This window comes from Passer montanus, unplaced genomic scaffold, assembly GCF_014805655.1.
Source record: "Passer montanus isolate IOZ18808 unplaced genomic scaffold, ASM1480565v1 scaffold6, whole genome shotgun sequence".
Classification (NCBI taxonomy): domain Eukaryota; kingdom Metazoa; phylum Chordata; class Aves; order Passeriformes; family Passeridae; genus Passer; species Passer montanus.
The window spans coordinates 13,497,469-13,511,072 of record NW_024371037.1 but is presented as its reverse complement, the minus strand read 5'-3'; the positions used below and the strand labels follow the sequence as shown (position 1 = coordinate 13,511,072).

The window sequence follows — 13,604 nt, the reverse complement described above, 5'->3', positions numbered from 1 at the left end:
TAGGTTTTTCCATCAGGCAGGCTACACAGGTCTCTTAAGATTCTTTGCACCTTCCTGATGCACTTGCAAAAGCTCTCCAGTACTTTGAAACATTTCTACACAATTCTTGTCTGCTTACACTTACTTGAGACATCAATTTTCACCAAGGCTGCAAATATCTGCTTTTCCAGGATTTGTAATTTTCTAGCATGTGCTATCATCCTTCTGCAGAATCTACATTTTTGTTTTCAACACTTACAGCTTCCTAATCCAGATGGCTACATCTCGCCATATGTGAACAAAGCAAATGCAGAGACAGGCAGCTGGAGTGCCTCCCATGCCACTGGGATATACCTGGTTTTATCATGTTACTTTGCTAAGCAGCAGACTGACAAATGTGAGCCAATTTTGTCTATTGTCTTTACTTTGGAGAGCTCTCAAAAAAGCTCAAATGCTTTTGTACAAGATGTTGGAGAGATGTAACTTATTAGCTATATCACTATAAAACTTGCAATGATTCCTGCTGTGAGGATATAAAGACAGACAAAAAATATTGTTTTATCTTCCAACAATTAGACTCTGTATTTGATAATCTTCAAAGACTTCCCAGTATCTCTTACCTAGACAGAAGGCAAGGCAGATAAAAATGGGTTTGAGGGAGAACTTCTTCCCCTCATACTCAGGACAGGTAGAACACACTAAATAGACACAGTCCTACCAGAAAAATTAAAAAGCACAAGTGTGAGAACAGAGGGGAAAAATGCAACACACCAGGAAATAAAATGAGAGAGGCACTAAGAAAAACCAGAGATTTAAAGACAATCTGTCTCTGCCTAATAGCAAACATTAGGCTGTAAAAGTTTCAAAAGCATTTAGTATGACTGCAACAACCTAGACCTAATAGCAAACATTAGGCTGTAAAAGTTTCAAAAGCATTTAGAAGTATGACTGCAACAACCTAGGGATATTCACCTAGATACCAAGAGGTTTTCTTCCAACCTTCCTCAACCCAGTCACAATGATTTTGACTTAAAACAGCATGTGTAAACAGAATACATTATATGTATAATTATATACATGTATATAATTAATAGCAGCAGCATTCCAATGAGGATTGACAATCCCACCAGTTCCACTTCCTCACTATACTCTTCTAATATGTCACTGGGACAAAAGCAATGGGAGCAATGCATTGGGGGCTATATTAATAGAATGACTGCTATATTAGCAGTTATATAACTGCAGTTTGATCACCTGAAGTTACTGACCTGCCCATCATCAGTGCCAGTGCCATGAAAAGCATATTCTACCAGTCTCTGATGTGACTGCTCCAGCAGCAATGTCACTGCAAACAACTGCATGGATCACCACTGCTCCTGTGGCTGTCCATCCTGCAGCACAAACACCCTGACAACAAAATATGGCACCTTTCCATACTGCTGCCATAACCAGTCAAAACCACAATGCTCTCAAAAATTTCTCTTGAAAGTACCAACCAACCCACAGCACTTCACCCAGGGCAAATCACTGTATCAAAGTGTCCTCACTGGCTGGGCGGGTTTCCACATCTTTTTGTAATTTCTGACTGCCTTTGTTCCCTTGAAGTCACAGATAAAGAATTTATAGACTATCCTTGAAAGCCCTAGTGGAGAGGAAAGAGCCTACTTAATGAGTATGAGTGACAATAAAGAACCATAACTTGAGATGCTTAAATACTAGTAAGGACTTAAAATATTATAGCATACTGTGCTGTTAAACTAACCAGACAAATTTATTCTGAATTACTTATTCTAGTACTTATTAGGAAATGAGCTGAGTGACACACTCATGTCTTATTTACCCCTCTGGAAACAATAAGGATACTGATCCTGCACCAACACACCCACCACACCATCAATGACAGTGTTTACAATGGGATCTATATAGCCTCCAAACACCCTTTACGAATTACTGTTTAAAACTACTCTCAGATGTGTGTACAAGGAGGACGAGCCTTCCCTTCGTAGCAAATATACAAATTAAACTGCGAATCCAAGTCTTCTGCCCCACATGGTTTTCAAAGAGGATTAAATGACGAGGCTCACAAGCCACCTCGGGCGCTATCGCAGCCTGCCCGCGGAGCCCGTCCTTCCCGCCGCCTCGCGGGCACTGGGGCTCGGAGCCCCGACATGGTTTTCAAAGAGGATTAAATGACGAGGCTCACAAGCCACCTCGGGCGCTATCGCAGCCTGCCCGCGGAGCCCGTCTTTCCCGCCGCCTCGGCTGCCCCGGACACTCCTCGAGGCTGCCGCTTCCCCGGGCGGCCGCTCCGCGACCCCCGGGCACGTGTTCGCGGGGCGGGCAGGAGGGCAGCCCCGGGACGCTCCGCAAGAAGCCGAGCGCGTCCCACCGCAGGCTCGGCTCCGGCCCCGCTGGCTCCGCGCAGGACGGCGGCCAGCCCCCGCTCCCGGCCCCGCCGCTCACCCGTTTCGCGCGTCGGCGGAAGCGCGACGGGCCGGGCGGCGGTGCCTGGGGAGGCGGCCGGGTGTTCCGGGAGCTCCGTCCCGCCGGGACCGCACCCGCGCCGCTCCGGGCCGCGACGCGCCATGGGCTCCCGCACGGGCTGAGCCCCGCCGTGACGGGTACGCCGGGCGGGGGCACCGCGGGTGTCGCGAACGCTCCTTCACAGCTCGCTGGCTTCGGGCCTTTGGGAACAGGAAGGCACGGAGTAAGCGGCTGGCCGGGCCGCGATGTGATGTTATGGCCAAGGGTGTTGTTAATACGGTGTGTGGAAGATCCTGAGCAGTGTGTGGTTTTGGTGCTTTAATGTGGCCTTGCTCGCGCTGAGCTCTGGAATAGATTGCGTGTCTGGTGATTTGAGGAGGAAGGGCCGTCACGGAGTGAGTTACCCTGGTCTGCCCCGCCCGGGTGAAGCTCCGGGTGAGACCCGGTGCCATTGCACCACGCAGCTCTTCTCCCATCTTGGCTGTGATGAGAATCCCTTTAGAAAGAAACTGTTGGAAAAGCCTTTATGGGCTTCCCCTTTGGAGCATGGGGGAAATGGTAGCATAGAAATTATGAACTTCTGAGGGCCTTGGGTCTCTCCAAGTGGAGGCAAAAGAAGACAGCCCAGGCCTCCAGAGCACTCCTTACTTCTGTAGGTATTGCACATTTGTTGTCGAGTAAAGCACTTACTGCTGTATTGTCTTCAGTCACAATAAAGCCTCAGCAAATGCCGATTAGTACTGGGGATGAAAATGGAATCCTATCATTGTATCTGTCTGAGACAAAGTTCTACTGATTTTGCCCAAGGTCGATGTGACACCTATGTGTAATCTGGAAAGGGACCATATATAAATTATATGTGTTTGATAGATAGTCCAGGCTGATGGTCTGGTTGCCCAGTCTTACTGTCCCTAAGCTTTTGTAGTTAGGTCAGTACGTAAAAGTGTTTTGGTTCAAACCACAGATCCTTTTTATGTTCTGCTTTGGCTTGAGCAGATTGTATTCTTTCTGTGCTATCCTTATTTTCCAGCTCTTGATCCTGTTTAATATTTGCTTGGTACTATTTAAGTATGAGATAAAACAGATTATTCTCTTACAGCTTGTTCCGTGCCCCTTGTGCAGGGCAGAATTGTAGCAAGTGGTTGATAGCCTTGTCAGGCACCAGGGAGAACATGAGTTTGGTTTCATCCTTTACCAGACACTTCGTTATTAGCCTGAGCCAAACTCCTGCCACAAGTAATGGTTTGTTGATTTGGGTCTAAACTCTGTTGACACTATTAAATCAGGAAGAAAATACTGTGTTTTAAGGATCAAGATAGAAACACTCTAATTTGCCTGAGTGGGAGTGTCTTGAGAAACTTGCTCACAAATCATTTGTACATACTTCAGTTGATTAAATCATAGATCTGACATTGCAAACATACAAGTTTGTGCTTTTAAGTTGAAATACCAAAGTTAACTCATGAAAGTATAAGTAGATTTAAGCTCCACTTGATGATTCAGAGGCATCTGAACTGTTTTAGTGGTGTTCTCATGTGTGCTGGGATAGAGTAGAAAAGCCAATTACTGAAATTAGTCATTGTCTTTCTGTGATATCCCCAATACTAATGACAGATGCTGCATTAAGCATATTGGATTGAAGCAAAACATATTCCTGTACCTGATCTATTTTTCAGGAGACTTAATCATTGCTGACAGATGGCTCTTGTCAAAAAATAGCTTCTTTTAGTTCAAGTTGTTAGAAAAGACAAAAAAAATTGAATTCAAGAAGACACTGTAATGAGACATAACTCTGTTGTCAAAGTTAGTATGTGAAAGTGATAAATGAAGAAGGCATTAATATAACAGAGAGGCCATTACATTAATGGGAATTGTGTGCAATTCTGCAGAGGTATTGTAAAGGCTTTTAGCCAATGCTTTAAAGTTAAGTAATGAAGATAATACCTTGAAGATCAAGAAAGCCCCAGAAAAGCATCCAGGATAAAATAGTAATGTTTTGATTTCTTGAAAAGTTCTAGCAGGATATAGCCTTGAAGCCAGGCTGTACCTGACTTTCACTTGTGTCTCCTGCAGCAAGAAAAAAGCTGAGATATTGTTTTTTGGTTCATTTGGAGATTTTTGTGAGGGAAGAGGATTTTTTTTTCTTGTCAGCTGAGCAGAGAGACTGGTAATTGTGGAGGAATAATTTGATGAAAATCTTAAACTAATATTGTATATTTCTATGAAGTTAGAAAATTCCGTAGCAGGACTCTCAGCCTTGTAATGATGAGCCTCTAGATGACATGTCTAATCTGGGGACTTAGCTTAATGCTGGAACAGGCATTTTTATACTCCTCCAACTAGAAAACTTTGTTATAATAAATGGTGATAACCATACAGTTGCTGTACTCCCTCTTGTATTAAAGTTGTGACTGAATAGTGGGTCAGACATTAAAAATAAGCAGTACTTGCACAACTGTCCTAAACAATACAAATTGCTAAGAATATTGGGCAGCTGGAGCAGCAAAACTGTTAAGCCCAAATTTGTCCAGGGGAGTAGAAACAACATTCAGCCTCAGCTGTCTGGCAGCCAGTGCTGTCAGGGTGCAACTCTTTCAGCTTCTGGAAAAAGCAGTGTGCAGCTGAGAATGGTGACTCTGTAGGCTGCTTTCATTAATAATTTCCTAACAACTGAGATGTTAGGCCAGTAGTAATCTCCACATGATGTGTCACCTTCTCTGTGGAGGTTTGCACTGTGGCATTGTGGCAGAGGCTGACAGCTCTCCAGTCATGCTGTTTTCCCTGGGGCCTGCCTGTTAAAATGGGGGCTGCTTTGGCCTGCTGTTGCAAGGTGCTCCAGCTTCTCCTGCCTTTTAGGCTGAGTGAAATTGTTGTATTCAGATACTTGAGGTTCACCTCCAGTGTTTTCTTGTCCACTGCTGCAATGTATTAGCACTGGCAATATAGCATAGTGCAGTGTTGAGATTGCTCTTCCTGAACCCTTCTATCCGCTGTACCTCTGGATAACTGCACTTCAGTTATCCCTTCACGTGGCATGTTGCCAAGGCAGTCTGGTTAGGCTTGTCAAGGATACTAATGCCAAGCAGAAAGGAATTTGGGATAATGAATCCAGTCTGCCTAACACCAGATGCAATCTGTGGCCTTTATTGCAAATTTATTCTGTTTTCATTTGCTTAACCTTTGTGTTGCCATTTTTGCTCATGCCAAAAAAACAGTCTCTGAACATGAAAAACCTCAAAATTGAATCACTTGGAAACTGCCACTCAAATGAATTGTGATACAGTAAGCATGTCAGGAAAGAGAATCAAAGCACTTGGATAATCAGTGTCTACTGGGAATATCAGGCCTTCAGATAACTAAATCATGAAATGCCAGAAAGTATCAGCCGGATTAGAGTGTGATATTAGTTACTCTTGTTGGCACTTGGCCAAGCAATCTGTTCAGACTGGCTACCCAAGAAGTCCCCTAAGAAACTGTAATATGGCAGATGCTGATTTTAATACTTTAGGGTTTTTATCCCTTCATCAGCTTTTGTCTGCATTTTTAAAATTAATCGGTCTTGCTGAAGAAGTGGCTTGATCCTCAGTTGGGAATTGGCTAGAGGTGCCAGGAAGCAGTAATAAGGCTGTAGGAAAATGGACAAGGAGGTAGAAACTGGACTGTGTAGGGAGTGAGTTTGCTGTACTGTTTGGTGTGGCCTTTCATAAGGGGTATGTTTTGATCTTAAGTTTTATTCACTTAGCTCTTGGTCTGAACCATGGCTACAGAATGGATCAAAGAGAATGTTTTGCACATACTTTACATGACTAAAAGTCTTGGGAAATGTCTAAATGTGAAGAAAAACATTAGCTTGTAATTTTCAAGTTAGTTCAGTTACTCTTCAGCTAGCATTAGATTATATGTATGGGTTTATAACAGTATTTTTAGTTGATTAATTGTTTCCAGACATATTCAGTTTCAAGAGCATAGAAAAGATTGGAAATTAAAATGGAAAGACTGGAAATTTTCCTGCTTCCTACCAGGAGAAATCTTCCTAGTCAGAAGGAGGAAGGGGAGTGCTTCTACAGAGATGCTGCTCTATGGTCAGCTTTGGACTCTGGTAGTTGTAGAGGAGTGCAGAAACTTGAGCCATAGTTAAGAGAGGAAATGAAAGCATGCCACTTGAGCATCATGCTACATTGACTTAAAAATGTGTTTATCTCCCTCCTCACAATAATTAGGACCCTGCTTTAGGGAAACATTTGTTTTCCCCCCTGAACCAATTGTATTTTATTGTATGTTGAATGCAGTGAACTGATACTTGCATAAAGAATCAGGTCATGCTGGTACTGGTACAAAGGTCAGTAATTTAACACATTGGCCATAATGTTTAATAAATGGACATTGCTTGTTTCTTTTGGCCCCAACCTTTCCAATTGCACAGATCAGCAGAGGATTATTGTAAGTACACTAACTTGTCAGTATTTCTTTACTACAAATCGACTCACATAGAACAAAAATATGTTTGGATCCAGGAGAGGAGGAAGGAATGTATCTCTTCTGTAGGCCATGAAGTCAAACACTAATTTTCATGTCAAATGATGCAAGGGAAATGAAAGCTATGCTCTCCTGCAACTTTATCAATTTTCAACATTATCAAACTGAGCTTGGTTTGAAATAAAATTGAAAGTCTTGAAACTATTTTTATAATTGATTTCTTTGTTCAATACAGTTTAACTCTTCTCTCTTTTTCCTTTCATCAGAAAAATGAGTGGTGGGTTGGCACCAAGCAAAAGCACAGTGTATGTGTCCAATTTACCCTTTGCTTTGACTAACAATGATCTGTACAGGGTAAGTTTTAAGAGATGCGTTGTTTAGATTAAACTTGTTGACAACAAGTTGGACTGTAAAATCAATACTGATATATAAGTTTGTCATGATAAATTTATTGCTAGTGAAATGCAATTGTCTGTTGTTAAATCTTTTTATTTTGTTTTATATTTCAGATATTTTCGAAGTATGGGAAAGTTGTCAAGTAAGTGACCTGATATAGCCTTCTATTTTTGTATCTCTCATTTTAAATATTTTATGTCTTTTCCTTCACTTGAAAGTCTTGAGCTTTTTGTAATTAAAGTGTGAATGTGGAACTGAATTGCAATTCTGTTCATTTTTAATAAAGTATCAATTTAATTTGACAACTGAAAGTTCTTGCAGTTACATACATAATACAAGAATATTTGTGTTTGGGATAGGTTTTGCGAATCATTTCTTAAGAGCAAATTGTTACATACCCTCAGTGCTTTCTCTGAAATAGTTGAAACTGTTCTTCTAGAATTATTCCCCTTTCCTTCAGCACTGTGGGGCACAGTGGGTAAATGTGAAAGTGGGAGCTTCCTATGTGAACTAGATGTCACAGTTCCCACAACTGCAGTGGTAAATTCTGATTCTAGAGGGGCTGATTATTGTGGCTACTTAGTATTTTACCTAAAGCTAGATGTAAGTGTGTGGGGTGTTCATGAACAGTATGTGTGAATATCTGCCTCTGTGTTCAAATGCTAGAAAGAAAAGCCACAATAAGGAACTGACTAGTTTGTTTCTTTTTTTTTAATTGGTCAGGATGAGGAGACTCAAGTCTTCAGTTTTTAATCCTAAACCAGCAAGTATCTTGTCTAATTTCTAGAGCTGTTGCAATACCCTGTGAGATACAGAGATTCAAAGTTTATGAAGTCTCAGCAGTGTGTTTCAGGTGACAAATAACCAGAAAAGCAAATCTATCCTGACTCTTATGACTTCAGCTGAGTTTGTTCAGTAAGAAATAAGACTTTCTATGGCTCTGAAAAGTTCCTGACTTTTTAAAGATTTGTCACAGTTGATTCTTTCAATTCTTGTGTAAATAACTGGTATGTTCAATATCCTGATTAGAAGCATGACAGTCATACCAGGCTTCCATTGGAATTCTTCACAGAGTAGCTTGGCAGAAAAATTAATACAATAATTTTAAAGTCAGTTTTATTGACACTTGAACTTAATGCATGGATTTGGACATGGCCTGTGCAAGAGGCTTTGGTAGTAAACCTGTTCAAATTTTTTATGCATGTATTTGGGGAAATTTGAGCTTTCTTTACTGTCTTTTTATTTCATAAACTTTTTACCATGTGGGTCATCCATTACTTATACAGGTTGTATGGTAGGCCTTCTGTATTGAGCTGGGGTTTGGTTTTTTTGGTTACTTCTCATAATTTTGGCTTGCCCTGTGGCTGAACCTTGTCCTGCCTATGGTGGATATAGGGAGGAGTGTATTCCCTACTTTTTTACCTGTACTTTGATTTTTATGTACATGCAGCATGACATTCTGGTTCTCACTGTTGGTGTTTTGTTAGGTTTTTTTCAGGACTAAATACAACTGATATTAAGATTGAAAGAATTGAGGCTGTGTGGGTTTCAGCATAGAGATACCTGGGCTCTGTCTTGTAAATTTTTATTTTCGGGTTTTGTTTTACTGTTTCTAGATTTTCATGAACTCTTCAATGTGCTATTGAAGCTTTTGATTTCAGTGTTAGACTGAAGATTTAACTTTGTATGTCATGTGAAGTAACACATGCATCCATGATCTTTGGATTTCAGTTGGAGGTATTTGTAGAACAGTACTGCATATGGGTTGTGTTTCCTGTTGTGAACCTGTTTAGCTGATTAGTCCTACACGAACATAGATTTCTCAGTCTGGAGGCATTTCACACTGTGCTTTTCATCAATAATAGCAGTGGTAAAATTGTTCATGAATTTTCCTTTCACCTCCAGTATATGTAGTTCCCTCCAGTTAGGTTGCTTGTAAATCTAAAGGTTATGTTCTCTGTTCTTCAAGTCACCCAAGGGAATTAAGAGTGATACTGGTCCCAGAAAGACCACTTGCTTGTGAAAAATCATCTCCACTCTAAATACATGGCCAAGTTAGCTGCTCCTTTGAATTTCTGTTTAATGAGTATTTTTATTGTTAAATATACTTTAACTCTTTTGCTGTGTAACAAAGGAAAGATCCCCCTCAGATCTTTAAGGAATAAAATATCTCTGAAGTAATTTTAATATGGTTCACTAAAATCAATAATGTGGTTATATATTTCCAGAGTTACCATTATGAAAGACAAAGACAGAAAAAGCAAAGGAGTTGCCTTTATTTTGTTTTTGGATAAAGAATCTGCACAAAACTGTTCTCGGGCACTTAATAACAAACAGGTAAGTCGTGGAAAGTTTTTATGGCAGGAGGGTTGGGCTTTCAGTCCCAAAACATTTACCTTTTCTTTCCAATTTTCTGTAGTTGTTTGGAAGAGTAATAAAAGCAAGTATTGCCATTGATAATGGAAGAGCAGCAGAATTCATTCGCAGGCGTAACTACTTTGATAAGTCTAAGTGTTACGAATGTGGGGTGAGTAAAACCAAAAATGCAGAGAAATGCACAAAGGTTGTGGGTTGAGATAACAACTTAATAATTGAAATAATATTAAATAGTAGTAGTAGTAGTAGTACATGGTAATGAAAGTAACAAGAGGAAAAAACCCAAGAAAGATAAGTGATGCACATGAAAACTATTGTAATGATAGCCTCCTGTTCTTTGCTTCAAAGTACCTGCCTTTGCTATATCTTTGGATGGTCGTGATTTAGCTGGCAGTGAAATAAATACAGGAAACAACTGTTTTATACAAAGTGAGTTTTCAGTTTTAATTAATTCCTGACTTTTCCTGAACATAGTAATGTAGGACAATGCTATTTGGACAGTATTTAATGTCCAATACAAACTTGATTTATATTCATAACACTTATTACAGCAAAAATGTCACCTCACTCCTGTGTCTTAAATTGTTAATGCCGAGGTTTCTATCTTGTTTTGAATATAAACCATGTGCAGTGCATTCAGTTATTGTAACACACAAAAAAGTCTACCGTGCTTGTAGCTTGTTCTCAGTTTGCAGTTAAACATGCATATCACCACTAATCTCTTCATTTCCATGGCAAGCCTAGAGAAGAGTTTGTCTTCTGTGTGCTAATTCAGCATTCCATTTATCTTACTAATTGCTCCCCTTTTTTCCCCCATGAACTTCCCTCATGATACGTTTTAACGTATTGTTGTTTGTAATGGCTTCTGTTGAGCAATATTTCTTTTTCTCAAAGGAAGCAGGACACTTAAGTTATGCTTGTCCTAAAAATATGCTGGGGGAGCGGGAGCCACCAAAAAAAAAAGAAAAGAAGAAGAAAAAGAAAATAGTGGAGCCAGAAGAAATGTATGTATATTGAGTTACATGTTACTGCTTTTTTTAGGAAGCTTTTTCATACTAAACATTTAAATTAAAGATCTATATTTTTTTTCTCTCTCCCTGCACAATGAAGTGAGGAGGAAGAAGAAAGTGAAGAGGAAGGTGAAGACCCTGCTCTAGATAGTCTCAGCCAAGCCATAGCTTTTCAGGTACAAAATTGAAGCATGGCATATTTATAATAAATTTCTTAATTCAACTCCCTTTGTTAGCTGCTTTTTGGAAGCTCTGATATACATGCATAGGTCTGTCTGCTCTATAGCACTTAGTGGGCTCTGGTTTGGTAGCAGTAATTGGTAACTATACTTGGCTTCTTTACATTGCTGGCATGTTGAGTGGAATTTTGTTTGGATTTCTTGCTCTTTCACTATTGCTGTATTTGTGTGTTGCAGCCTTTTTTTTTTTTTCCTTCCAGCTCCTTTGGTATTTTTTTGTATCATCACTGCTGTGATACTCTGCTAGGTTTTTGCCCACAGATCCCTCTCTACTTTTGCTATAGAGGAGACAAAAAGCCAGTCATGTATAAGTGACCAGCACATCCTCTGTCCTCACTGGAACGTCCTTGAACATTTATTACTGGGACACTTCCTTTGCCTAATACAGACCATCACATTCTCTGATAGACCTCATGTCCCAAAACATACTGAATGCAAATGTTTTTTATGTAGCTAGTTTATCTAACATCTGTATTACTGTATTTATTACTTCTTTATTTCTACACCCTTTTGCTTCATGAAACAGAACAAGCCTGACCTGATATTCAAATTTCTTGGCTCCCTGGGCAACATTGTTGCCTGTGTGCCTATGCCCCCCAAAAAAACCCTCAAGAGTTAATAACTTTGTTCTGAATGTGACTGTAATGAGTGCAGGACTTTTACATGATGTAGTCAAAAAAGGTGATTCACATATTTTCACTTATTCTTTCCCCAAAAACTCCACAATTGGAAATAAAACCTATAAAGCCAGGAAACATTCTCATTTCTATTGATGCCTCACTATCACCATCCAAAGATTTTTAACTGGTAAAAATAGGAAGCTTGTATTTAAACTATTAGTTGAATAACTTTCAGTAATAATCCCCAAAGGCACTCATTATGTGAATGAATGACTGCAAAGGACAATGGATAGAAGACTTATTAGCAGAACAAAGCTGATTCAATAACATCAGTTTAAAACATGAGGCATTTTTTGCTTTAGATCTCAGCTAAAGAGATCTGCTTAGATTTTTTGCTTTAGATCTCTATATTTTTTGAAGTTTGCCATGGGCAAAGTTCCTCTTTTTGAGAATACACGATGGTCTAGGCGGCTGCTGTGGTGTAGAAGACAGCTTATATGTGAGAACTACTTTCAGAAATGTTTCCTAGTGTTTTAATCACACAGTTTATCTGGAAATAAACCCTTGTAATTCTTTAATTTATCTAAGAATTCAGTGCATATTAAGAATTAGCATTGTTACTTGTAGTGCACCTGAATTTTTATTAATCCCAGCTAATACTTTTCTTTTCTTCGTTATAGCAAGCCAAAATTGAGGAAGAACAACAAAGATGGACACAGACTGCAGGGGAATCTTCTTCAATTTCAGATGATTCCAAACGTCCACGGATTAAGAAAAGTGCTTATTTCAGTGATGAGGAAGAACTTAGTGACTGAAATAATACTGTTCTAAATGCACATGTAAGATATATATAGTGTACATTTGTAAAGTGCTACAAAGTAATCTGTAATACAGGTTTGTCTTGGTGTTGAAGACATTGAAAATCATAGGGTTTTTTTATTCTGTCCCCTGATTCTCCCATCTTTTTATATCTGTGTCTCAAAACCTTACCTTTCAAGGCAACTTTTTAAGAAAATGATGTAATTATACACTTAAATTCAGAAAAGTGTCTGTGAGAATGCATCCTGCAGTTAATGTCTAGACCCAAGTCCTAGCAGTGAAATGTTTCATGAGAGAATTTCCCAAGGCTTTTTTCCTAAGAGGAGTTCCTCTTAGGATGACTGTTAACATCACTGATGCTTTATGTATTGTTCTGTTTGGAAGCAGTGCTTTAGTAATACTTCAGTAGATTATGAAACTTTCCTCTGCATGGGGTTGAATTTCAGCTTTAGGCATTGTCTTTTTACTCTTCATGCAGTACTATAATAAATTATTGTTACATCAACAGTGTTTCTCCTGACTGCAGTTTGAGTGCCTAACAGTATTTCAGGGTTATCCGCAGAGTCTTAAATACACTTGAATCTAACCTGCATCACATCTGAACCTGTTGGCAAAATCCAAAAGGCAGAGTTTCCTACATGCCTAAAAACCAGCTTTCCTGTGTACTTGGAACCGTCATGGTCTCTTAGCAAAGTGTGTTGCCACATATTTTGCACATAAGCTTTTCAGACTTTCTGTGTCCTTAGATCTCTCTAGGATGCTAGGCATGTTGTCCTGCATGATGTCCCATCATTCCCAAAACCACAGACACATGGTGATAGTGGTACCCATTTTATATTGGCTTCACTTTTAGGAAGCACAAGATAAAATACATTCACAATTTTATACTTTGTATAAGAGATGAGCTGGCCTCTTTCTATTTTCAGTTCTTCCTGTTTGCTCATCAGGACTTGATTTTCTTCCAAATATAGAAAATGTAAATCCAAATATACCATTATGTATTCTTAATTAATACCAATTTACATTCAAATATGTAACTGGGTGCAAAGCAAAGAAACATGCATGTACACCCTCTAAGCTAATATAAAGTAGTGACAGTCAGAACATCATTCTGGTGTCTTAAACACAAGAATTCAGAGACAAGAATGAAGTAATTCAAGTTTTTTCTGTGCAAGCTCCTCAGGTCATCAGAATAGGAAGGTTTT

At 39.5% G+C, this 13,604-nt stretch overlaps 1 protein-coding gene across 2 annotated transcripts; it reads left to right on the top strand.

The window, feature by feature from the left end:
* Window positions 1-2,455: 2,455 nt before the first annotated feature.
* ZCRB1 (zinc finger CCHC-type and RNA binding motif containing 1) lies at window positions 2,456-12,904 on the top strand. Of its 2 annotated transcripts, none has more exons than XM_039726884.1 (8): window positions 2,456-2,600; window positions 7,206-7,293; window positions 7,449-7,477; window positions 9,564-9,672; window positions 9,755-9,862; window positions 10,606-10,715; window positions 10,822-10,897; window positions 12,261-12,904. In XM_039726884.1, exons 2-8 carry the CDS (start codon window positions 7,210-7,212, stop codon window positions 12,393-12,395), a joined length of 651 nt encoding a protein of 216 aa, XP_039582818.1. In that variant the 5' UTR covers window positions 2,456-2,600; window positions 7,206-7,209; the 3' UTR covers window positions 12,396-12,904. The 2 variants fall into 2 exon arrangements, with proteins under 2 accessions (XP_039582818.1, XP_039582817.1); XM_039726883.1 differs by lacking the exon at window positions 2,456-2,600 and adding an exon at window positions 2,615-2,742.
* Window positions 12,905-13,604: the final 700 nt, after the last annotated feature.

Bases quoted from the DNA above. Each gene is read 5' to 3' on its own strand.
- ZCRB1 (XM_039726883.1), top strand. From the start codon at position 2,714: ATGTTATGGCCAAGGGTGTTGTTAATACG. The intron at 7,478-9,563 runs GTAAGTGACCTG...ATATATTTCCAG, and splicing joins AAGTATGGGAAAGTTGTCAA to AGTTACCATTATGAAAGACA. The intron at 10,716-10,821 runs GTATGTATATTG...TGCACAATGAAG, and splicing joins ATAGTGGAGCCAGAAGAAAT to TGAGGAGGAAGAAGAAAGTG.